General features: G+C 53.1%; 2 protein-coding genes across 2 annotated transcripts; one reads left to right on the plus strand and one right to left on the minus strand.

Moving 5' to 3' along the window:
• Nucleotides 1-5,073: 5,073 nt before the first annotated feature.
• On the plus strand, nt 5,074-11,258 carry TRNP1 (TMF1 regulated nuclear protein 1). The gene is made up of 2 exons (XM_054571499.1): nt 5,074-6,043; nt 10,543-11,258. The coding sequence occupies exon 1, from the start codon at nt 5,186-5,188 to the stop codon at nt 5,879-5,881; it is 696 nt and encodes a 231-aa protein (XP_054427474.1). The 5' UTR covers nt 5,074-5,185; the 3' UTR covers nt 5,882-6,043; nt 10,543-11,258.
• Nucleotides 11,259-14,715: 3,457 nt separating this feature from the next.
• Nucleotides 14,716-21,184, minus strand: TENT5B (terminal nucleotidyltransferase 5B). Its single transcript, XM_054571500.1, has 2 exons — nt 20,921-21,184; nt 14,716-16,280 (listed from the first exon to the last, which is right to left on the minus strand). Exons 1-2 carry the CDS (start codon nt 21,182-21,184, stop codon nt 15,258-15,260), a joined length of 1,287 nt encoding a protein of 428 aa, XP_054427475.1. The 3' UTR covers nt 14,716-15,257.
• Between the last annotated feature and the right edge of the window lie 2,002 nt (nt 21,185-23,186).

Raw genomic sequence — 23,186 nt, forward strand, 5'->3', positions numbered from 1 at the left:
AACTGGTGAGCTGCACCAGTCAGGGTGATTTAATTATTTTGATTTCTGCAATGTAAGCTTTGAGGGAACAGGGACTGTGCTGTTATTTTTTGTTATGCCTCTAGCAACTTGCACGGTGTCTGGTTCGTAGTAAGTGCTTAATTCTGTTGTTGAATAAATGCATGAAAACAGAAGCGATCTCACCCTTTTGGAGTTTACAATCTAGAGATCATAGAGTCTTTCTTACCTTTCAACACCTAGCCACTTTAGAGATGTGAAAACTGAGACCCATAAAGGTGGGGTGATTTGGGCAAAGACCCATCAAGGGGGAAGAGGTACTGCTCTTCCCAGCTTCCCAGAGGGAAGTAAAATTTCTGCTTGTCAGAAACATGATTGAAGCACCAAAAGCACATGCAACTTGCTACATCCATTGTGAATGCAAGTCACGCACAGCCTTTTATTCTGAGAATAATAACCAGAGCAAAATTTTTATCGTAAGAGAAGTTAAAACAAAGAAAACCTGCGAGCTTCGGGATGGAGCAGGAGGATGGATTGTAATACTACTGGCTGAGACGGCGCTGGCATTGCAGCTGTGCCTGCCTGGGAATGACATCCAGTTCCCTGTCCAAGTAATTGCCTCCACCCAAACATTTTGTTCCTGCCACACTGCGGAATCCAGAGGCCTCCTTCTACAAAAGTGGAAAGAGACACTTGGAAGGTGCTTGCTCAGTGCACATAATGAATTAAACCCAAGGTCCTGACTTCCAGCATAAAATTCTTTTAAGCTCTAATTAATATAAAAGCTCTTAATATGAGAATTGAGAGAAAGAAGAGGCAAGGAGGGCAGAGAAGGAGAAGGACTAGAAGAAGAAAAAGGAGGATGTGTCAAGTGAGGTGCCCACGGTGGGCAGGGGCACTGCCAGCTGTAGGGGCAGCCAGAAGCCTGGCGGGGAAAGTAGGGAGCCTGCTGGGGAAAGAGGAGATGGAGGCTGGGCCTGGCTGGGTTATTTTCAGAGCTGCTATCTTTGTCTGCATCTGCTAAATTATTAAACTGATATCACATCCTAGAGGGTGCCAGATCAGGTTGCAGGGAAGAAACTGAAAGGGAGGGGTTGGATCTCTTAGCAGAGGCCTTGAATCTTCTAGGCTGGGATGGACTTTTCAGGCCTTGACCTCCTGCCCCACCCCACTTTCAGCGGATGGAGGGGATCCCGGTTTGGGCCATTGCCACACTCTCCCTCCGTAGGCTCTGTCTCTGCTGGCTGCTGTCCTGAGAAGGGTGGGCATATAGTGCACAGGACTCTGGAATTAGGTCCCCCTCGGGCTGCCTCTTCCCTTTCAGTGTCTCTGGCTCAGACAGAGGACAGATAGTACCAGCTTCTGAAACCTTGGACAAATCCTTGCATCTATCCATGCCCTTGTCTATGCCGTAGGTATTAACAGTTCCATTCCTCAGTCCCTGAAGATCAGAGAAAAAACATGCCTTTCTTAGGGCTGCACAGCTAAGAAAGGACTGAGCTTCAAGTCAAATTCAAGTCTAATTCCAGATGCCTTTCTTCCCTTTTTTTTTTTTTTTTTTTTTTTTTAGAGAGAGGCAGAGAAACTTCGATGTGTGAGAGATACATCAATCGGTATCTCTTGCAGGCTCCCAACTGCAGATCTGGCCAGCAACTCAGGCATGTGCCCTGACCGGGGAATTGAACCAGCACCTTTTGGTTCACAGGCTGGCATTCAATCCACTGAGCCACACCAGCCAGGGGTCTATTTTTTAATTTTAATATTTTCTCTATATCCCATCTTTGCTACAGTAAGAGGAATGTATAACCTATAACAATAAAAAAAAAAACCCCAATGGTTATTATAGTCTAAATATGTACTTCCTAATTCCAAGTATTGTGTTTGCCAGGCTGGCTGCGCACTAAGAGATGGCTGGCTGTGGCCTCTGTCCACTTCTGGGAGTGCAGAGCCCAGGGCCGTTAAGGGAGCCAGAAGGGAAGCTGGCAGATGCCAAAGCTCTCACCACTGGTCCTGTGCACACAGTGTTCCCATCCTGAATCCTTCTCCTTTTCCATCCCCGCATCATGTTTGCATCACTTGCTTTGATTCATCCTTCACGTCTCAGTTTAAATGTCATCTGCAGGGAACTCTCCCTGATCCCCTCCCCACCCATCTGGTCTCACTATCTGCTTTGTGTTCCCAGAGCCTCTGTTTTTCCCTATCCCAGTAGATACCTCACCGAATGGCCATTGCATGCCTGTGTCCCTCGTAAACTGTGTGCTCCCTAAGGGCAGGGCCCCATCTGATCATTGGGCTGTATCTTCAGCAGCCAGCCCAAAAGAGAAGGTAATGATCAAATTTGTCAAGTGAGTAAAATAAGAAATGAATGAATAAAGAAGGAGACTTCTCTGTTCTCAGCAAGCTCTATCAACCCTTGCGTTATTTTCTAATTCAAGTGTTTATTAGGAGCTTTAAGGGGCCAGACATTCTACTTCAGGGATGTCTAATGATAAGGAAAACCAGTTTAGGGTGAGAGACTATTAAATAACTAAACAATAAACAAATACATATATATCTATAACGTGGAAAAATACCACAGAGGACAGGAAGAGGGGAACATATCAGAGAATGATAGGGAGGTGAGCTCTGACTTTGGGTTGGGTCAGATCTGTGTTTGAATTCTTGCTTGGCCCCTTAGCTGCTGTGTGACCTCTCTGTGCTTTGGTTTCTTATCAGGAAGAAAAGACTGCTGATGCTCCTTTCTTATGTATGCTGTGAGGAGATAGAGAACATTCATTCGTTCAATAAAAATAGGCTGAGTATCTCCTCCTACTTAGAGAAATGACTTTCCCAAGGTCACAAGGTCATCTCTATGTGGGATGTGAACGCAGATCTGGCTGGTTCTCTGGTGCTGGCTGATGGTAGGGGTAAGCCCTAGCTTTTTCCCCCTTATTTATCCTCAGAAGTTGGCAGCAGTGGTCTGCCTATTTCAGGCAAAACCCCTGTCAGTCTCCCCACAATGATGATGATGATGATGGGGGGTCATCTGCCCAGAGATAGTCACAGAATTTGATGGCTCAAAGGAGACCATTCAAAGGGAGGCATTCCTTCTTGCTGGGGGCAACCTGGTAATTCCTGAGCCCCCCTCATCCCCATTTGAGCCCCTCTGACTCCCTGAGACCCTATCTTTGCCACTAAATTTTCCTCCTCTTCTCTGTGTGAGCCTCCTCCATAACCAATGCACCCACTAATCTCCTCCCCCCTCCCTTAGCCCTTTACAGTCAGTGAGCCCCTTGTCTTGCACTCACTGAGCGCCCAGCTCCCCCTCCGCTGCACCTCCACCACTTCTGTTGTTGAACACTCTCCCCTTCACTCCCTCCTTCTAAGTCTTCCTCCCTCCCTTTTCACTGAGCCTGGCCCCTTCTTGGACCTCTCCCTCCTCTTCTGAGCTGCCTCCCAGGAGCCCAGCTGGCTCGCCCACGAGTCCCAATCACTCAATCTAAGACACCTGAAAGCACTTCGCAACCATGGAGGGGGAGGCTTCAGCCTTGTCCTCCTCCACATCAAGCCAGCGCAGTTCCCGCATTTGCCTGTCGTCAGGCTGAGGCAGTAATCACACTGGCCACGCTTTTAGCAAGTCCCCTGGAGCCCAGGGCTGGCTACAGTTCCCAGTTGTATGAACTAGTTTCTGACCCTCCAGCCTCTGCTCTGCCGATCAGAGACCTTCCACCTCTGATGGCACTTTCAAAGGGATAGAAACTGAGGCAGGACCCTGTGGTCTGAGCCAGTGTTTGGAGAGGGTATGACAGGGTCATTTCTGTTGCGGGGAAAATGGACGTGGCTCCATTCCATCATTTTGCCAGGTTGACAAGGTCCCAGTTAAGGTCCTCCCCAATGACAGCAGACCCAGGTATCTGAGCCTCCAGAGGGCATGAATGGCTGAGCTGGTTCCATTCAGTGGTTCAAATTCAGCAACAGATCTGCCATTGACCTTGGGGAAGGCACCACTGCTACCTTCTGGGTGTGTTTCCCCTCTGTGTAAAGGTGTGGGGACATCCACTGGGAGGAGCAAGGGTGTGGAAAGACTTTTGCAGACCACGTGGTTCAGGGCTCCTCTGGGGGGTCCATCAAGATTTGATGAAGCTGGGCCAGACTCAGTGGCAGCGCTCTAGTCCTGCATGCCACGGGCCTGCCTGGTGGGGAACCAACAGGATCAGATTGCCACCAGGACCCAGGACGCCAGTCGCCCCTCTGTGTTAAGCTCTCGCTGCTCCAGTGTCACACTGGAGCTCCAAACTGAGGAGCTGCACTTGTGTTCATGATATTCCGGAAAAACCACCCGGAGGACCAGCAGATGTGGACACGCTGTGGACATGCCGTTTATTATTCATTTTACAGGGGAGTCCACCAATGGCAGTGGATCGGTGTGAGAAAGCCTGTGCCCTGCACCCAGCCTTGATGCTTCTTATAGGGTTAGGGAGGGAGGAGCGTGTGCAAATTCTACACTTTCATGATAAACACGGGAGCCTTGAGACAGAGGGGCCTTGAGAAGGCTGAGACATCCATATACAGACTGTTTTCCTCATTCCTTATGGCTGCTGGCCAGGCAGCCATCTGTTCTCTGAGGTCGTGGAGGCGCCGTGTCCTGAGTTACCCCGCACCCAGAGAGATTGGAGAAGGGGTTCCTGGTGAGCCTTGTGGTCCAGGAGACCAGGCAGAACCGATTGGACCAAGGGGTGCAGTATGGGAAGGAGCACTATGCAAGGACTCTCACAGAGTGTGGCTTCAGGCAAAACCCCCTCTAAGTGGAGACTGGAATCCATGATTTCTAAGCACCAACTACCAGAGTTTATGATCAGGGGCCAAACCAGCGAAGATACGGTCCTCTTTCCACCCAAAATTTGGGGGGAGGTGAATGGAGACCGGTTGTTCTAGCAAGACAGCAGGACGAAGGACCTGAAGGGTGTGGGCAATGTCCTGCACAGGCGGGGCAGAGAAGGCGGTGTCAGGGCATGACAGCCTTTGATTGGCTGTGCTGTCTATCGCTCCGCCCCGTGTTCTATAAGAGGCACCGGCCGCCGGCTAAGCGCTGGCGCGGGGGCTGCGGCCACAGTTGTTGCGTCGTTTGCGTCCGTCCTTCACCTCGCGGGTGCAGCGGGCCGAACCTGCCGACAGCGCTTTGCAGACCGCCGCGGGGCGGGGGCGGGGGATGCCGGGCTGCCGCATCAGCGCCTGCGGCCCGGGGACCCAGGAAGGGACGGTGGAACCCGGGTCTCCGCCGCTGCCGCCCCGGGAGCCCCTGCCATCCCCTCAGCCCCCGCCCCCAACGCCGCCCTTGACCCCGACCCCTACCCCGACTCAGGCCTCGCCTCTGCCAGGGGCGACCGCGGCGTCGGTGGGTTCGGCCGAGGGGCTGGAGCTGCAGCGCTGGCGCCAGAGCGCTGACGGAGGTGCGGGGGGCACCGGACCGGCAGTGGGCGCGGGCGGCGGCCAGGGCGCGGCGGGGGCAGGGGGCCGCGCACTGGAGCTGGCCGAGGCGCGGCGGCGACTGCTGGAGGTGGAAGGCCGCCGGCGCCTAGTGTCGGAGCTGGAGAGCCGCGTGCTGCAGCTGCACCGCGTCTTCTTGGCGGCCGAGCTGCGTCTGGCGCACCGCGCCGAGAGCCTGGGCCGCCTGAGCGGTGGCGTGGCTCAGGCCGAGCTCTACCTGGCGGCGCACGGGTCGCGCCTCAAGAAGGGCTCGCGTCGCGGCCGCCGCGGCCGCCCACCCGCGCTGCTCGCCTCCGCGCTGGGTCTGGGTAGCTGCGTACCCTGGGGCACCGGACGCCTGCGGCGGGGCCACGGCCCCGAGCCGGACTCGCCCTTCCGCCGAAGCCCGCCCCGCGGCCCCGCCTCCCCACAGCGCTGACCGCAGCGCCGCGACCCCTGGCTCCCCTCAACAGGCTGTCGCCGAGGTGCCCACGAAGGATTGCGGACGTCGGCTGGATGAACGGCGTCACGGACGCGGATGGATGGACTGACCACAAGAAGAGACAGTCGGGGGGCCAGGGGACCAGTAAAGTAGGCTGAGGTGCGGTCTTAGTGGCTGGTGCATCCAAGGGGCGGAGAGGGATGGTGCAGGGACCAGGACCTCCTTTCCTTGGGGCTTCTGCAGTCTGCTGGGTCCCTAATAAAGCTGTCTCTTTTCTGTTGCTGCCTTTCCCAGACCTCTTGGGAAGTGAGGCGGTAACACCAAGTCCCCATTATAGAGCTGGACAAATTGAGGGTGCGCAGACCTCAGGAGGCTTTGCCAGCAAACTTTTACTAATTGGAGCTTGCTGCACTGACGCAGCACCCTCCCCTCCTCCCGGCACCTGCGTTGACTCTCCTGAGCCTCTTGGGGCTGTAAGAAGAGTCTTGCCCTTGAGGCTGCGGTTTTCTGGCAACTCCTACCTCCGTACCTTTGGGCTGACGGAATAGTGAAATCCCAAGATGGGGTGGGGGCCGGTACAGCAATGCACCACTGAGTTCTCTTCTAAGACCCTGTTTCCCATTTGAGGAGATGGAATCCCGGAGAAATTGAGGATTCCCCCCCCCCACACACACACCCCCCATAATACTTATACTTAAGATCTTCCAGATTTTTTTTTTCTTATGTAGCTTTGCTCAGAGTACAGTCTTACTTAGATAACCAGTATTTGGCATCTGCCTAAAGCCTCACCTGCTCTCCTAGGGCCCCCCCCCACCCAACGTGTCTCTAAGATGGCTCTACCAGGGATGGAGCCAGGTGACATCTTTTAACAGGCCCCCAAGGGGGCAGGTATGCCATTGGCTTCTGGAAAGGGGGCCTTAAGGGGCCAGACCTGAAATGAGATCTGCTTCTCTTCCTGTGGACATGCCCTTCAGGCTCCTCGTCCCCTTCCCCCACTCAGCTGTGAACAGAGTCACTGGTGCTTTGCTTGCTGCTCACCAGCTGAGTTGACGGCAGCCTTACTTTTCAGTCTGTGAAATGGGTATCTTCACCTCCTGGAAGGGCTGTAGTGAGGTTAACACAGGGCAGAGATCTGTCTTCTTCTCCCATGGGTTACGGAAGAATGTTTTATTCTATTAAATCACACTTAAAAAGAGGCAGTATTTTTGCTGGTGGAGCCAGGAGCTAATTTAAAGTCCTCATTTTGCGGAGTGGCAAGGTCACATACTAGCAAAGGGACAGAACTAGATCCCAGGCCTTCTCTTAGTGTCTTCCCTGCCCAGGGGCAGGGGCTAGAGAGAACTGACGTCCAATTTGTCTGCTGTGTAACCTAAAACAACTCCTTTCCCTCTTCGGGCTGCTTTCCTCATTTTCTCTCTGAACATAGCTGTCCCTCCTCCGGTCAAGGCTTGGAAACCAGGAGGAGGGGTAGGATGAGGATGGCAGAGTCAAGGGAATCTGGTTTAGCCCTAGAGTCCCGAGGGTTGGTTGTGCTGCTCTGAAAGGCCGAGCCCCAGGGGCCCTCCCCTGACCCTCCCCCATCAACTCTTCCTCTTCCCAGGTACCAAACTTTTTAGCTGGTTTCTCAGTGAACAGCCAGACCTTCCTGAACCCATTCTTAGCTGGGGAAGGGAAGTGCAGGAGGAGGTCACAGAGACTGAGGAGCGCTTGGGCACCAGGAAAACAGTGCGTAGCCCTGGCATCCTCTGGCCTCCCTGGAGAGGAGAACCTTCTGAAGCTACTTGGGTCATTTGGGTTCTAGGGGCCCAGAAAGGTCGAGGACTTTCGGTGGGGGGAGGGGCACAGTGAGGAGTTTTGGCGCAGTGTTGGGCTGCAGCCAGAACTGTTTGTTTTCTGGGTTGCACGAAAGAAGGACACTTGGTCCAGAGAAGCTTTTAGCTAATGGTGTAAAGTGCTCTGTGCCATCACAATTTCGCCTTTCTCTGGGATTTATTGGTAATCAGCTTTGTCCTATTTTGGAGGTAGGGGTGGGGTTGAGGAATTAAGAGATGACTCTTGGTGGAGAAAGTGTATGTGTGTAGGAAACGAAAATTGGTCCTAGTGCTGCAGGCAGCTCTGTGTCCTCCCTTTGCTTCCAGATGTCCCACTGCTCTCACCAAGGGCCTTGGCCAGGGCACCCAGCACTTAGTGGCTTGAATCCCAGCGCTCAGTTCAGTGCTCTGCCCACTACCCCTCAGCCCAGGGCCCCCTCTACAAAGCTCCATTTTCTCCTCAGTCAACAAACATTGATATCTACCTAGTCTTGGGGGCTCAAGAAGCAGCACTGAATTAAAGGGTCTCCCTTTAAGGCTTTGTGTCTCCTGGCCCTGTAGGCAGCCTTTCCTGATGGTCACCATCCCAGTGGACCTTCTGGGGGGCTGGGTTGTTCGTGTTGGAGGGCTGTTTTCAGGCCTTCACAAATAACTGTCGTCCCTGATCAGGAAACTGACCCCCCCCCCCCACGACTTCCTGAACACTTTCTTGATGGCCCCCATCCTGGGGACTGGACCTGTGCACTGAGGCCAATGATGACCACCAGTGAATCTGGGATCTCAGCAAAGGGAAATAGGGGAACTGGAGCCTTTCTTCAGAATAGTGCCTGGGGCTGGGGAACCAGTTCGGGGTTCTAGTCTGGGACCTGTCCCTTCCTTGGATAAGCCCCTTCCCTCTCTTGGATGGCTAGAGAGGGTAGCTCTCAAGTCTCTGGGTGGCACCACCAGAGGGCAGTGTGGGGCTGCTTCCTGGGGCACTGGGCGTTGCCTGGAGCAACTGGGCTCCCAGTATCCCCGCCCCCAGATCCAGCCTCTTCCTGGCAGCGGTAGGGCATCCTAGGCCTTGAGTTTTAAGTGTTTGGCAGAAGATCGGTTAGGGGAGGTCACTTAAGAGAAGGGGCCCAAAGGAAGTCTTTTGGTTGGGCTGGTCCCCAGGCCCTGCGAGAAGGTCCGTCAGGACACTTTCCTGGAAAGAGGCTGCCCCTGTTGGTGATCACCATTTGAGTAAATGTAAAAGCCCGAGTTTCTGGCTTCTCAACGACTTGTTACACTGATACATGACCAGAACACCCCCTCCCCCTGCCACCTGGGGACCAAGGTGGCTTCCTAGAGATTAGGCTGAAGCAACAGGTCCTGGCTCAGGTGCTCCAAGCCTGCAAATGGGCAGTCTTCAGGCGGCTCCTTTTCCCTGACAGCTGGCTCTGGAGAAAAGCCCTGGGGCCCAGGCTCCTCAGAGCTGAAGGATAGGCTCTTTACAGCCAGCAGGGAAGGACTTGTTTGGGGGAGCTGGAAGATCCCCAGCCTATTTATTTCTTCCCCCATTAGTCCTGACCAGCTGCACCCTGGCCAGCAGTCATGGGGGAAGGGAATCCTTGGCTCTGGAATGATATATTAATGAATTCCGTGCCAGGCACTGTGCTAAGCACTTTACACCCATTATCTGTTTCAATCCTCTCAGCTATTCGTAGGGGTTATTCTCATTTCCACAGATGAGGAAACAGGATCAGGGAGAACAGGTGACTTGTCCAGGGACATGGAACCTATAAGTGAGAGATGCCTTAAACATTTCACTATGTGGCTTTTCATTTACAAGGTGAATGTGGGGGATTTCTGGGCTTTCACCTTTATATCTGGGTCCAGTGATCCCTGGTCCTTGGTTTTGAGAGTGATGTGATAAGATGTTGGAGGGGTAGCAGAAGGTGCTACTCCCCAAGGTCTAGGCACACCCCCAGAGGCTGGCTCCCCAGCCTGGCTGACTGGGGGAAGGGGGTTGGTGAGTCAGGCTGAGTCAGCACGCCTGGTTTCAGGCAAGGGCAGGCCAGTGATGTTGAGGGCCTGCAGCTGCCTTAGAGGGCTGCCTCCTCCCTGCACACCTGGGCTGGGATGTTTGGTGCCAAAGACAGCAAAGAGCCTGGGGTGGCAGAGGAGGAGAATGATAGGCTCCATGGTGGGGCATGAAGTGCCCCAGGCTGGCAACAAGACAGACCTGGGATTCTGTCCTGGCCTGGAACTTCTCAGCTGGGAGACCTTGGGCAAATAACTTACCTTCTCCCTTAAACCAGTTTCTTTTCTGTGTGTGCGCGCGTGCACACATGCATGTGTTTTGGGCATCTGGAGAGGAGATAGCCTCTGAGTATTAAATGAGGGGTCACACTCAGTGCCCAGCACATAGTGGAAGTCTGTAAGTGTGTAATGGAACGGATCTGGCCAGCTTAGGGCCGGCTGCCCGGACATAGCCCCCAGGCAGTGTGGGCCTTCGCTTCTCCAGAGCATCGCCATATCAGGAATCCCCGGAACGGTCCCCCTCTACCCCCATCAGGGCCTAGGGAATTCCATAAGGGGAGAGGTGGAGGAAGGAGCAGCCTTTTCATCCCAGGAACATTCCATTCCAGCTGCTCAGACCAGTGGGGATCCCAGCCAAGGACAAAGGCCCAAGAGAACCTCTGGTTACCCCAGGAGCCCCCCACCTCTTCCAGGGTGGGAGTCAGTGGAGCCCAGGTCCATAATTGCCCCAGCACCTTCTCTCTGTAATGGCCCCTCTTAAGGAGGTAGATGTCCAAGTGTTTGGGTGGGGCTGGGTGGCTGTGGGAAGGAGGTAATTGAAGCTCTTAAAATTGTTCTCTCCAGCTCCTCCCAGTAACTCAGAGCCTCCACTCTATGGATCTGAACTCCTGGATTCTGTTCCTTCCCTGAGCACCTCCTCCAGGAAGACCTCTTCAGTCGACCCTACACAGCTGAGCCCTCCTCACTTCATACAAGCCCTTTGTTTACAGAGGCAAGGGGTTGGATTCTGGGGGAGTTGCCTGTACTGTGAATTTCTTTATGTATGCCACATTTGACTTTGGCTTACGCTGTACAGTTGGAAGTGTTTCTACAGGTCCGTGAGACACAATCAGATTATTTAAGAGTGCAGTGAGCATTTGCAACATGAAAGTGGAAAGGATTTCTTTTAAAAATGTCATCATTCTTAAGTCACAGTGCAGCTTGGTAGCTGCCATTGCTTCTCAGCTTAACAATAGTTTGGGGACCTGTTTGAGGGAAACCGGTTTGAGGAATCCCTGTCTTCCTCATTCACTGTCCTTGCCCTGTCCATGTGGGAGGGTGCCTGTGGCCCGCAGAAAGGTGATCAGCTCTGGCCCCTGGGGCGACACACCTCTTTTTCAAAAAGAGGTAGTGGCCACATAAAAATTCTCAGCAAAGTTTTAAATGAGAAAAGGAACCACGCTTATTCAAATAGCTTGATAATAGAAGGAAGGGAACCATATTTACTCACATACAATCCAGAACTTGTAGAATTCTGCAAAATGAATGTGTATTGAGTCAGTCCCCTGATTCATACATTCAGGAAGAATAAATTTCAATACTGTAAGACAAACACATGTGGTTTTAAGGTTTACTTTGCCAGTGTCCTTGCCTCCTTTCTTCTATGTGTCCGTCCCTGCTCTTTAAGTTGGCAGCTTCTGTTTAGTTTCATTTGGCAGTCTCGGGACCATTGACTGATTTGTAGACTGATTTCTCTGTTTACCTGGTTCAAAGCTGACCCTTTCCAGGAAGTCTTCCCTGATTGAGGCTGTGATGAGGAAGTTAGGCGAGGGGAATGTACGTGTGACACCGGATGACTGGGAGGGAGGTCGTCCATGTTTGTGATAACATGGCAGCATGACTGTGCTGGTGACTGTATGGACCTGTTTGTCAGTCAGGTCACAGCAGGAGACCGGGCTCACTCACACTAGGAGAACATTTAAAAGGGACTATTTCCAAAGACGGGGGCTTAAGAAACTAACAAGGGATGGTGCAGCTCTCAGGGGATAGTAGGAGTGGGAAGCCTTTACAGCTCCTGGGCCTAAAGGGAGGAAGGGGAGGAGAGGGAAGGGCGAAGGGATGGGTGGACAGCTGTGTAGAGAGGGTCCCTGCCAGGAACAGCAGCCTTTGATTGAGAGAGAGCCAACCATGACAACCTGGTGGGGGATGGAGCAGGAGAATAAATACCCCATTTTCCTCCAGTTTCCTGCTAGGGTCTCTCATTGGCCAAACCCAACAGGAAGGCAGGGAACAAGGGAGTCATTGATGTAAAGTCCCTAGAGGTCACCCTCCTCAGGGCACAGAGCAGGGAGTAGGGTGCATAGTGGGTCTAGAGGGCCAACATTGCCTGGGGTGGGCTAGGGGGCTTGCATCTTCCGTTCCCTGATGTTTACAGCAATGCTTCTTTCCCTCTCTGGAGTTCTCCCACCTGCTGTGGACATAATGGGTGGGTGGACTGTGGCTTGGAAAGCACTGTGGGGTTGGGGGTGGCGGGTGGGGGATGGAGGCTTTCCCTCCCCACCCTTCCCCTCTCTGGCTTGCTGATTTCCACTTCTTGATTCCTGCCTGCCTCGGCATCTTAGATGGTTGCAGGAATTGTCCACGACAAACAGTGCCAGCCCCTGAATCAGTGTTTTTCTCACACCCACTACACCACCCCAAACATACCCACCTGTTTGTCACCATGGCCCCCTGGTTTGTCACCAAGGCACACCTGTTGTCACCATGGGCCCCTGACGTACTCACCACAAGTCATGGCTGTTGTCACATGCACGTCAAGAAAATGTGCATCTTGTCACACTGCTACACTCTGCCATAGTCGTACATAAAATGGCAAATGGCACGGGAATACAAACTCATCTGTGTCACATACAGGTATAGAAACCATACTGTCATGCTCGTCCATGGGAAGTGAGTGTAGGGGCAGGATGGTGCAGGGTTTAACAGCAATGGCTTTGGAGTCAAACTTCTCTGATCTCTCTGGCATTAGTTTCCTGGTCTCTAACATGGAGATAATCCTCGCTCTCTCGTGGAGTTGTGAAGATGAGAGGTAATGATCAGGAAGATATTAGCATTGTGTTGGCCTGCAGTAAAACACTCTAGAAGCGGTAGTGTTCCTGGGACTCCTGTCTCAGTCCCTCCTGCTTCTCGCACCCATGCGGGTTGCCTATGGACAGCAGGGAGCACATGCACCTGCAAAGGCCAGCTGGACACGCACCCTCCCCAGACATGCCTGCGGGGAGCATGCGTACGTTGTCAGACAAGTTCCCTCTGCACGAACGCTCTTGCCCCAGACATCCGCATGGCTTGCTTCCCACCACCTTTAATCTGTGCAGTCAAATGTCACACTTTCAACGAGGTCCACCCTGACTTCTGTTAAAAATTGTAAACTCAAGCTATTTCAATCCCTTACTCTGTTATGTATCAATATATTTTTGAGCATCACTGACCTTTTAAGACTATATAATTGTTTCTTTCCTGTCTATTCTTTTAGAATATAATCTTTAAGAGGGCAGAGATCTTGGCCTTGGGTTTGCTGACATATTCCCAACCACTAGAAGGGTAGCTGGCTCACCGTGGGCTGAATGTGGGTATACACACATGTATGTACCATGGGTTCCTGGCTTTCTTACTCTCTGAAACAAGCATATCCAGGCGAAGCCCTCTCCCTACCCTAACAAGCTAAGCCAGTGTGCTTACACTGTGAGCAACCCCTATGTGCCCAAATCAGGAGCTGGGATAAACCTAGTGCCTCCCAGGACCCTAGCTGGATGGGCATAGGCAGAGTGAAGGTGGGGACTATTTTTAGTCACTAAGCAAAGAAAGCTCACCCTCCTAGCCATTTTGAGCCCAGCAGGGACCCATTGAGCAGGTGAGGCGGCTGGACTTATTCAGGTGACCTAGGGTCTCCTCTGTGGCCTTGTTTTTCTCACCCTGGCTGAAGCCATCAAAGCCACCACTTCAGAAGCCACTAATGAGGCTGAATGTGTTAAAGGCTTTGCAATCCTGGGATCAAAGCAACCAGGTAAACAGCAGGGAGGGAAGCAATCAGGACCATGACTGGCTGATGCCCAGAGGGAACAGCTCCCTGTGAGCTTGACATTCAGTCCGAGACAACCTGATATGGCCCCAGGTGGGTTTGGAAAGAAGAGACCTGCTTAGAACAGTTGGAATGTGCTCATTGGCATTTAGGAGTGAGCCAGAGGATTGAGGGAATCTCTCCCAGATAGGGAGCCCAAAACTGGGCTCTGGCCCTGGGGGACCCTAGAAATCTCCCAGTCTTAGCTGCCACTACTGGGGGAATCTCCACTCTGGATTCGCCCAGCTTGTTCTCCACCTGCTTCCTGGGAAGGGATGGGTAGGGTGGGCAGAGACGGAGTCAAGCAGCCCTGAGCACCACAGCGCGAGGCCAGGTCCAGGGTCACTAGGACTCTAGGGTGGAAACAATGAAATGTTTATTTATTTTTTTTTAGAGAGAGATGGCAAGGGAGAGAGAAAGAGAAACACTGATCGGTTGCTTCTCACATACACCCCAACCTGGGACCAAACCTACAACTTAGGCATGCGCCCTGACCTGGAATCGAACTGGTGACCGACCTCTCACTTTGCAGGACAATGCCCAACCGAGTAACACTGATCAGAGCTGAAATGTTTACTCCTGAACAAGAGACTTGCTGAGACAACGTGCAGGCGCAAGTCATGTGCATAGACATGAGCTTTAGCACAGCTATCAGCTGGGATTGGTGCTGAGGGAAGAAGGGGTATTTCCCCAGCCACAACCCAGGACTCAGACACCCACCCCTCATTGTCCCCTCCCACAATATAAGCCAGACTCAGGCTGGGGGAGGCAGCAACAGCCCCCATGTCATAGAAGATCCTTCTCCCAGGAGAAAGCATGGTGCTCAGCTCAGTGTAGACAATTTTTATTGACAAGTGTTAAGAGTGCAAAACAGTAACAGGAGGCGGGGTGTGGCTCTCCCCCCCTAAGTGAGGACCCTGTAACCAGGCCAGTGGGGTGGGAACACTTGACTGTGGCCACTTTAGGCCCCTCCTAGAACAAGCTCCCAGGCAGGAGTATTCCTCATGACATTGGGGAAGGAAGCAACACCCTAGAAAGGTCATGGCGTGTGTACCACCCCAGGCCACTTGGTGCCTGCTCACCTCACACCTTGACAGCTGAGGATAGGAGTGTTAGGGGACTGGGCCAAACATATCCCTCTCCGTGGATCTGCCTCATGCCTCACCTTCCCTCCCCGCATTGATTAGCCAGGTTCGACCACCAGGCCCTGTGAGTGGCCCAGCCTGACCCAAAGTGACTAGTTCCCATAATGCACCATATTTTAGTCATTGTGTGGGCAGCAGGCCCTTGGAGGCTGCTGGCTCACTGAAGGCTGGCCATAGCCAAAAAGGCCCTTTCTAGCCCATAGAAATCAATTCAAGATGATGAACACTGAAGCTACCACGCCCCACGCACCCTCCACACACTCCTGGAGGCCCCACTCCATCTGGGGAGGCCCAGTCGCTCCTGGCCAGGGTCTGAGTCAGTTACATGGCAGCCAGGTGGGATAGCAGGAGTGGGCCCGGGCCAGCAGAGGCTGCACAGGGGTCACATAGTAGTTGACAGTGGCGGGCACAGCCCCATCGGGGCCTGGAGGGCGCCAGGCCAGGGCAGCAGCAGCAGCTGGGCCCTGCTCAGCCAGCGCCTGGAGCGCCATGGTGGCGATGAGGTCCAGCGTCTGGCGGCGCTCATGGTTCATGAGGCACACAGTGCTCTCATTGACCACCTGGTGCAATGTCACCAGGCAGGCATAGCGGCGGGCTGAGTCGGCCCCGCTGAAGTGGGCCTCCAGGTAGCGCTCCAGCATGCGCTGCTGCTCCACCAGGTCCGGGAAGTCGATGAAGAAGCGGGAGCACATGTAGCGTTGCAGGGCACGCACATCGGTGCTGGGCTGTGGTCGGAAGCCACGTACCAGGAGGTGGCAGTACTTGAGGAGGCCACCGCCGCGGATCTCTTCGGGGTTGCGTGTGGCGATGACTCTGTGCCGCAGGTGCTCCAGGGCTTCGTTGAAGTCCCCGTACAGGCTCTCGCCTGTCACAGTTGGATGGAAGGTCTCAGACATAGGCGTGGATGAGCACTGGCCAAAGAGCAGCAGGGAGTCCAGGATGATCTGGAAGGAGTCTACGCTGAACTCGAACTGGCGCCTGACTGAGTCCACAAATTTGAGCTCCACGTTCTTGCCACTCTTGTTGGACAGAGAGATGAGGCTCCAGCGGTCCGCATCTGTGCACACTTTCACCAGCTTCTGCACGTATGCCTCCTTGAGTGTGAGTGGCGTGATCTTGGCCCGGCTCACACCAGAGGGCAGGAAGTCCAGCAGGCAGGCCAGTACCACCTCCTTGGTTAGCTGGAAGGAGGCCTCGCTGCGCAGGTCCACGCGGAACACTAGGTCCAGGTCCTTATAGCCCAGGCCATTCTCGGGGTGCAGCACATGGCTGGCAGCCGAGCCGTGCAGCCGCACGCTATGCACGCGCAGTCCCTGTGCCTCCAGGCTGCTGCGGACAACCTGAGGAGGGGACGGCAGGAAAGAGAGGTGTCAGGAGCCTGGGTCCCCAAGGTTTACTATGGCCTTCCATGTAATAGTGACAATAACATCAACCACTGTTGACCACTTATCAGCTGTCGTGCCTTTGGAAGGACATTTAACCCTCTAAGCCTCGATTTCCTAAGCTAGAGAGTGGCCTGTTGGAGCAAAGCCTCTGAAAGCAGAGCAATAATGATAACAAACACAAGCATAGAATTTACTAAAAGCCAGGTACTGATCTAAGCACTTTATACATTAGGATATAAATTCACATAATTCTCACAATAACCCTGTGAGTTTTATTATCCGCACTTTACATATGGGCCAATGGGAGCACAGAGGGGTCAAGTAACTTGCCCATGGTCACCCAGCTGGTGAATGCAGAGCTGGGAATTAAACTCAGACAGAGTCCACGCCTTAACCACTATGCTATTCTACATCTCTAAAACTGCAAGTAAAATACTTAGCTTTGGGTCAGGCATGATGCTAACTCCTCAAATGTGTTGGGGACATAATTGTCAGTTCATACACAATATTACATTTTTCCTCATAATAATGCTATGTTTGAGTATTACTACCCCAATTTATAGATGGGGGATCTGAGGCACACAGAGGGTAAACACATCCATGGTGAGCAAGTGACTGAGCTGAGACTAGAACTCAGGTCACTTGGATTGCCAAGTCCAGGCATGCTCTTTTAACTCTGAGATAATCATCTTAATTCATCTTTACAAGGACACAATGAGGCACATATTATATTCTTATACAGATGAGGAAACTGAGGCTTTATAGTGGTGAAATATCTATAGCTCAGAAAGGAAGCTATTCAGAAATTGTAGGGCTGGAAGTTAAAACCCAGACCCAGACCGTTTCCACTCTTGGGAGAAGGGATGGGTCAAGATCCCAGGAAGCTTTCCACACCAAGGGGGAAGAGATGTAGCAGATCGCACCTGCTGACACAGGAACATATGACAGGTAAACCTACAAGTCTTCTTGAACCTGTTCCTCTAACCAGAGGTGTCTTCCCAGGCCTAGGATCACTTGGGGAGAAGAGGGAAGCTGAGCTGAACACTCAGCTTTCTCCACAACCCAGAGAACTTTACACACTGCCCTGAAAGTGACCAGGCAGCATTCCTACCCTGAGTGATTCTGCAACTCTTGCTGCCAAGTCAGCGCACCTGTGGAGGGGATGCCTTCCTCACCTCCCAGGGAATTACTGCAAAGAATGCACCCAAGTGCTGAGAAGGCAAGCTGCAGTGGGGCAATCTGAGGCGGGCGGCTCCCTCCACAAAGGCTTCCGGGAGGAGGACCTTGACTTTCGGGAAGGTATTGTCATGGCTATGAGGGGTGAGTAACTGGCCATCAGAATCTTGCAGGGGTGAGGGGGGTGGCTGGGGGTAACTGGCCATTCGAATCTTGCAGGGGGCAGGGGGTTGTCTGGGGGAGGGGAAGTAGAATATTTGTTAGGCACCTATTGGGTGCCAGGCACTGGACCTTCTCACCAGTTTATAGGGGATAGATCTTTATGATCTCCAAGTTTTGGATGGGGACACTGAGGCTCCCAGGAGCAAAGTCACATGCCCAAGATCATGCAGAGGTGCCTTCAAATTTAGGCATGACTGACTCCAAAGTCAATCCTCTTTCTACCATGTTACCATTCCAGGGTTGAGAGGGAGCAAAGACCAGAACCTAAGGGTCATCCTCCCTCCCTCAAAGTTTCAGAGTGAGGCCAAAGCTTCCAGTCACTGAAGCCCAGAGCCAGAGTTGTTGGGGAGCAGGAAGGTGGGAGTTGGGGAATGACTTGGCTAGGCAGAGAGGGGAGGCTGGATGTAAGGGGCGAGTGGATGCAGTCCAGCCTGTGGGACTTCTAACCTGCACCCTGGCAGCTAGGAGAGAAATGGGCCAAAGAAATTGTCATCCTGCAGAGCAGACCAGCCCCCTCCCCAAGTACCATTAGAGCTGACTAAGCCTTACTCAGTGCCAACTCCTGCTCCCAGGCTGATGCCCACCCCAGGGCATGGCATCTGGCCTAGTGAGTAGGTAGCAGTACCCTCGTTAAATTGCCTGCGTCAGGCCACGGGGCTGGCTATGTCAGCCAGACAGAGGCTGTTGTCTCTTTCCCAGGTGTGACTACAGCCAGCTTGGCAGACAGTCCCCAGATACTGCCACACCCAAAGACTGCAGGGCAGCTTGGAGTCTCCTGAATCAGACTTGCCAGCCATGGAGGGGGCAGTGGCTGCACCCTCCTTTCTCCTGCGCAAGGCCTCCTCTAGAACCACTCCTGCTCCCAGGCCACTGCTGAGACCTGCAGGGAACTGTAGGTGCCGCCAGACAGCAGGCTAATAAAACCTCAAACCCACCTAAAGCAAGCCCTCTGGCTGCAGGTGGAGAGATAAGATTGTGATCTTGGGCAAAGGACTTATTCAAGGTCACACAGCCAATATATGGCTGAGCTTAATTAGAACCGGGCCTCCCAGAAGGCAGGCGGCTTCCTGCAAAAGAGTGGGCCCCCCCAGCCCAGGTACAGGCAAGAACAGCATCTCGAGGTGCTTAAATTGCTGCTGTAGGTAAAACCTTTGTGGGGAAAAGAGGGAGAAAGATTCCAATTCTTGAACTGTGGGGCAACTCAGCACTGGGGAGAAGCTCAAAGTCAACAACCAATGCCTATGCCACGTACCCCCAGCGCCCCTACCACAAAATTCCCACCAGCTTGTGAAGCTGCCAGCTGAAGATTCCGGCCAGGAGATGGACTTTCTCCCTTGCAGATGCAATTGTACAGGCCAGGTGAAGGCACCTGTTCCTTTTGGATTCTAGAACCAGAAAGGGTGTTGGAAAACAGTCTAACCCAACCCCATCAAACAGACGGGGCCCAGCAGAGGGAACAGACAACAGTACAGGTCCTAAAGTCAGATGTCCAACCTCTCTAGTCCAGCTCTGAAGTCTCTGCTGCCCCTGCCCACCACAGCAGGCAGCTCCCTGTTCTGTGATGTTTCTGACCCTTGTCGAGGAGGAGGTTGTACTATCGTTGCATTGTAAAGTCAGCTCCTATTGGCCTGCAGTCTCCCCCACCTGGCTGGGAGGACCTGGAAAGCAGAAAGGCTGGGTACCAGTCATACTATAAAGAGGGCTTGGCACAGAGCAGCACTAGTAAAGGCAGTTTGGATCATATTGATAAGGGCAGGTATTTCTTCTCCAGAGCACCCCTTGTTCTTGCAGGGGCGAGCTGCCACAATGGGCTCCTCCACTCCCTCCCCCACGCCTGGGACAACAGTCCTGGAGGTACAGCAGTTGGGGTCCCAAAGTTGACCTGACTGTCCTGGGGAGAAAAACCTCAACTGGTTTCCTAATTACTCCATGACAGTGGCAGCGGAGGAATGCCTCTGTGAGGTGCCACTGGGCTGTGGGTGAGTCAGCCCTGGAGAATCTGCCCCCACCCCCTCCCATTCCTTGGGAGGGAGGGCAAGGTAAATCCCCCAGTGAGCACCCCTCCCCCCTTCTGTGGAAGCTAAGGTTTCACCTAGCTTGTCAGCTGTGGCTCCAGAAAGTCCATCTCTGGCAGGAATGTGCAGGAATTTTGGCTGATTTCTGGTTTCTTCTATCAGAAGATGTCTCATAAGACTTAGAAGTTGAATACTGGGAGCTGGGGAAGGGGTGGAAACACTTGAACAGTGGCTTCTGGGAATATCCAAGGATCTCTGCATTTGATTTTCACTTCTGCAGGTAGTCTTAGGCAGCTCACTTCCCCTTTTAGGGCCTTACCTTACCCAGCTATAAAATGGGTACAACAATGACCATATTCTAGTATTACAGAGCGTGACAGTGCCTGGGCTATACCGATGAAAGAGCAACTTTAGGATTGCTGAAGGTCAGGTAAAGGGAAGAGGGAATCTGGGCAAGAGGAGAGGGGTTGCCAGAATTTTCTTCTCCTGCTCCTCAGGACAGAAGTGGGGCTCGTGACCTGGGCTGACCTTCAGTTCCAACTTGGGGAGGAGAAGACACACCTAACCTGGACACCTGAGGTTGCCTTCCAGCATGCAGGCATCAGGTCTGACCTGGTTGCTTGATCTCCTCTGGTCACAACCCCATCTAAGAGGGGGTCTTTGTCAGGACCTCTAGGCTCTTCCACATAGCAAAGGGGCTCTTGATCCAAGGGCTGTGGGAGCACAGGGCAGAGTCTGCCCCCAGAACCTTGAGCGAGGGAAGGAGTGGGAGTGAGGCCCAGGAATGACGATTTGGAGATGAAAAGAGCTATGTTGGACCCAAGAAGGCACACCTACCCACCCAGAGCTGCTTGGCATTTTTGTCCTTGCAGACTGTTCTTTCCCAGCTGCCGAGTCTCTCCTCATTCTGTTCGCCTCCCCAAGCCAGAGCCTGGGTGAATTCCGAGGGGAATCGGGGCTCCCCAGGGGCGGGGGAAGGGAAAACCAAGAGGGGAGGAACTCTGAGGTGCAGGGGTAAGGGGATGCGGTCTACCATTAACGCTGTGCGATTTTGTTGTAGCCTCTGTCGCTCTGAATCTGATTTTCCCTAGCTGCCCAGCCAATGGAACAGAGTCCAGGGTCCTTCCAGCCACGAGAGACTCAGGATAGAGACCCCAGATCCCCCACCCAGCGCCCTCTCACCTGCACGATCTGCCGGGGCTGCACGCTCAACGTGGGGAAGTTGCCGCGCCCGTGAATGGGAATCGGCTGGCTCAGGAGCGCGTCCAGCCGCTTCACCTGTGGCCAGCCCAGCCCACTCAGGTGCCGTCCGAGGGAAGCCGAAGAGGCTTCCGGGTCGGGGCCGCCGCCTGCCTGGGAGGCCATGGCCACCGCCGAGGCCGCAGCCGCCCCAGCCTGCGCAGCCGCCGGGTCCCGGCTCTCAGCTCCGCTCTCCGACGGCATCATTAACCCGGTCCCGGGGCCCCGACAGCAGAAACCGGGGGTGGTTAAGAGGAGGAGGGAAGGGAGAGCGGCTGGGCCGGAGCCAAGGCGGGGTGCGCGGCTGCAAGGACTGGACGGCAGCGATGGCGAGGCAATCCCAGGGCACACCTACCGCGGCGACGACCTACCGACCTTAAAGTTTGTCACTTCAAGGCCAGCGGACTTTTATAGGCCGCGGGCGGCCTGCCCATTGGTACCGGCAGCTGTCATACAGCTGGAGCCGCCCCGCCTCTCTACGACCCTGCCATTGGGCAGCAGAGCTAGGGAAGTTCTGATTGGCTGAGAGACACGCTCCTGCCCCGCCTCCCTTGTCGACTGAATTCCCTCCTTTGGGCCTTAAAGAACTTTTGTTGACGGTGATTGGCCCAGGCGGAGCAGGCCCTGGGCTTAAAGGGATTGCTCTCTATAGGGGCAGGCGGGAGGGGAGTGACTTGTGGAGTTTGTGGCGGAATCGAACCACCAAGAAATTTCAGGGTTTATTTTGTTTGTTTGTTTTTGGCGCTGGAAGGAATTTAGAAATCACCTGGCCTGGTCCTAGTCACCCACTTTTGTTGTTGTTGTTTTAAATTTTTATTTATTTTTCGAAAGAGGGGAAGGGAGGGTGAGAAACATCAATGTGTGGTGGCTTCTCCTGTGCCCCTTACTGGGGACCTGTAAGAAATCACCTGGCCTGGTCCTAGTCATTCACTGTTTTCAGAAGCCCAGAGAGATTGTGCACTTGTTCAACTCCACACAGTGCTCCTCCTGCTTTCCCGCAGTCTTCCAGACGTAAAGAAAGGTAACAAACTCAGAGCATACCGCGGTAGAGACTTTTTAACATACTCTCTTGATTGGCCCTTGACAGCCACAGCCTGGCCAGCCTTGAGGTTCATGTTCAGAGGAGGGGAAACCTGTGCTGAGAGGGGATGTGCATGACTCCCCTAAGGTCGGCCCTGGTGCTGACTCTGGACCATAGAATCTGTGGCCGCATGCTCATTCCACTACACTTGGACAGACCCTGGGCCTTTATGGGACTGGAGGATAGAGGGAAACTGGAACTGGGGGGCTTGGTCTTCCTGATCCAGCATCTCAGGCCCTTCTGCAGCCCTGTCTGTCAGGTGCTTCCTGGGTTGCTGGTGGAAATCTTTCATGACAGCCTTTTCTTAGCCTTTGCAGGTCCTGTGTGCCGTTAGGCAAGTCACTAAAACCCTCTGAGTCAATTTCCTCATCCGTCCCAAAGAAGATGCTCAGTAAATGTTTTTTAAAAATTTGATTTGATTTACTTATAGATGGTCAAAGGTTTTTCATACGTTCTACTGAAATAATATGTTTACAAGTTTTTGTTTCCCATTTTACAGAGCCCAGAGAGATGCAGCTTATTATTACTTTTAATCTTTTTGTGTGTGTGAATTTAAATATATGTTCTTGTGGCAAAATTTTAGAAATTGAGTCTGTCTGATTCATCACTACAATATTTTCTCTTAGGTAAAATATCATGCTCCTAAAAATATATCAAATTAAATATCATTCTCCTGACACTTCCATTCTGTAAGGCAGGCTGGGCAAGGAGTAATATGCCCAATGTACCAAAAGAGAAATCAAGACCTGGAAAGGGTAAACAATATTCCAGAGTCACCAGCTTGCCTCTGACAAACCAAGGACTAGAGTCCTGGAGGCTGGCTCTCAGACTAGAGCAGCCATTTCCTCTTTCTGGAGGGCCAGCACAAGCAAGATCCTGCCCTGTCCCCTCCCTCCATCTTGTCTGGGATGGGAGGCTTCCTCTGGTAAGACCTGCTGCTTACTTCACTGCTTGGCTGTGTGACTTTGGCCAAGTCCCTTGCATTGTCCTCAGCTAAGTTGCTTGCAATTTTGTTTTACCTTCTCTTGAAAGATAAGAAATAGATAAGCAACCTCTTGGCTGAGTACAGAATCTTCAAACCCTTGACCTACCACCTCTATGCCTCAGGAGAGGAAGGAAGAGAAAGGA

Source organism: Pteronotus mesoamericanus, unplaced genomic scaffold, assembly GCF_021234165.1.
Source record: "Pteronotus mesoamericanus isolate MK-2021 breed Mesoamerican mustached bat unplaced genomic scaffold, CSHL_Meso_final contig_221, whole genome shotgun sequence".
Classification (NCBI taxonomy): Eukaryota; Metazoa; Chordata; class Mammalia; order Chiroptera; family Mormoopidae; genus Pteronotus; species Pteronotus mesoamericanus.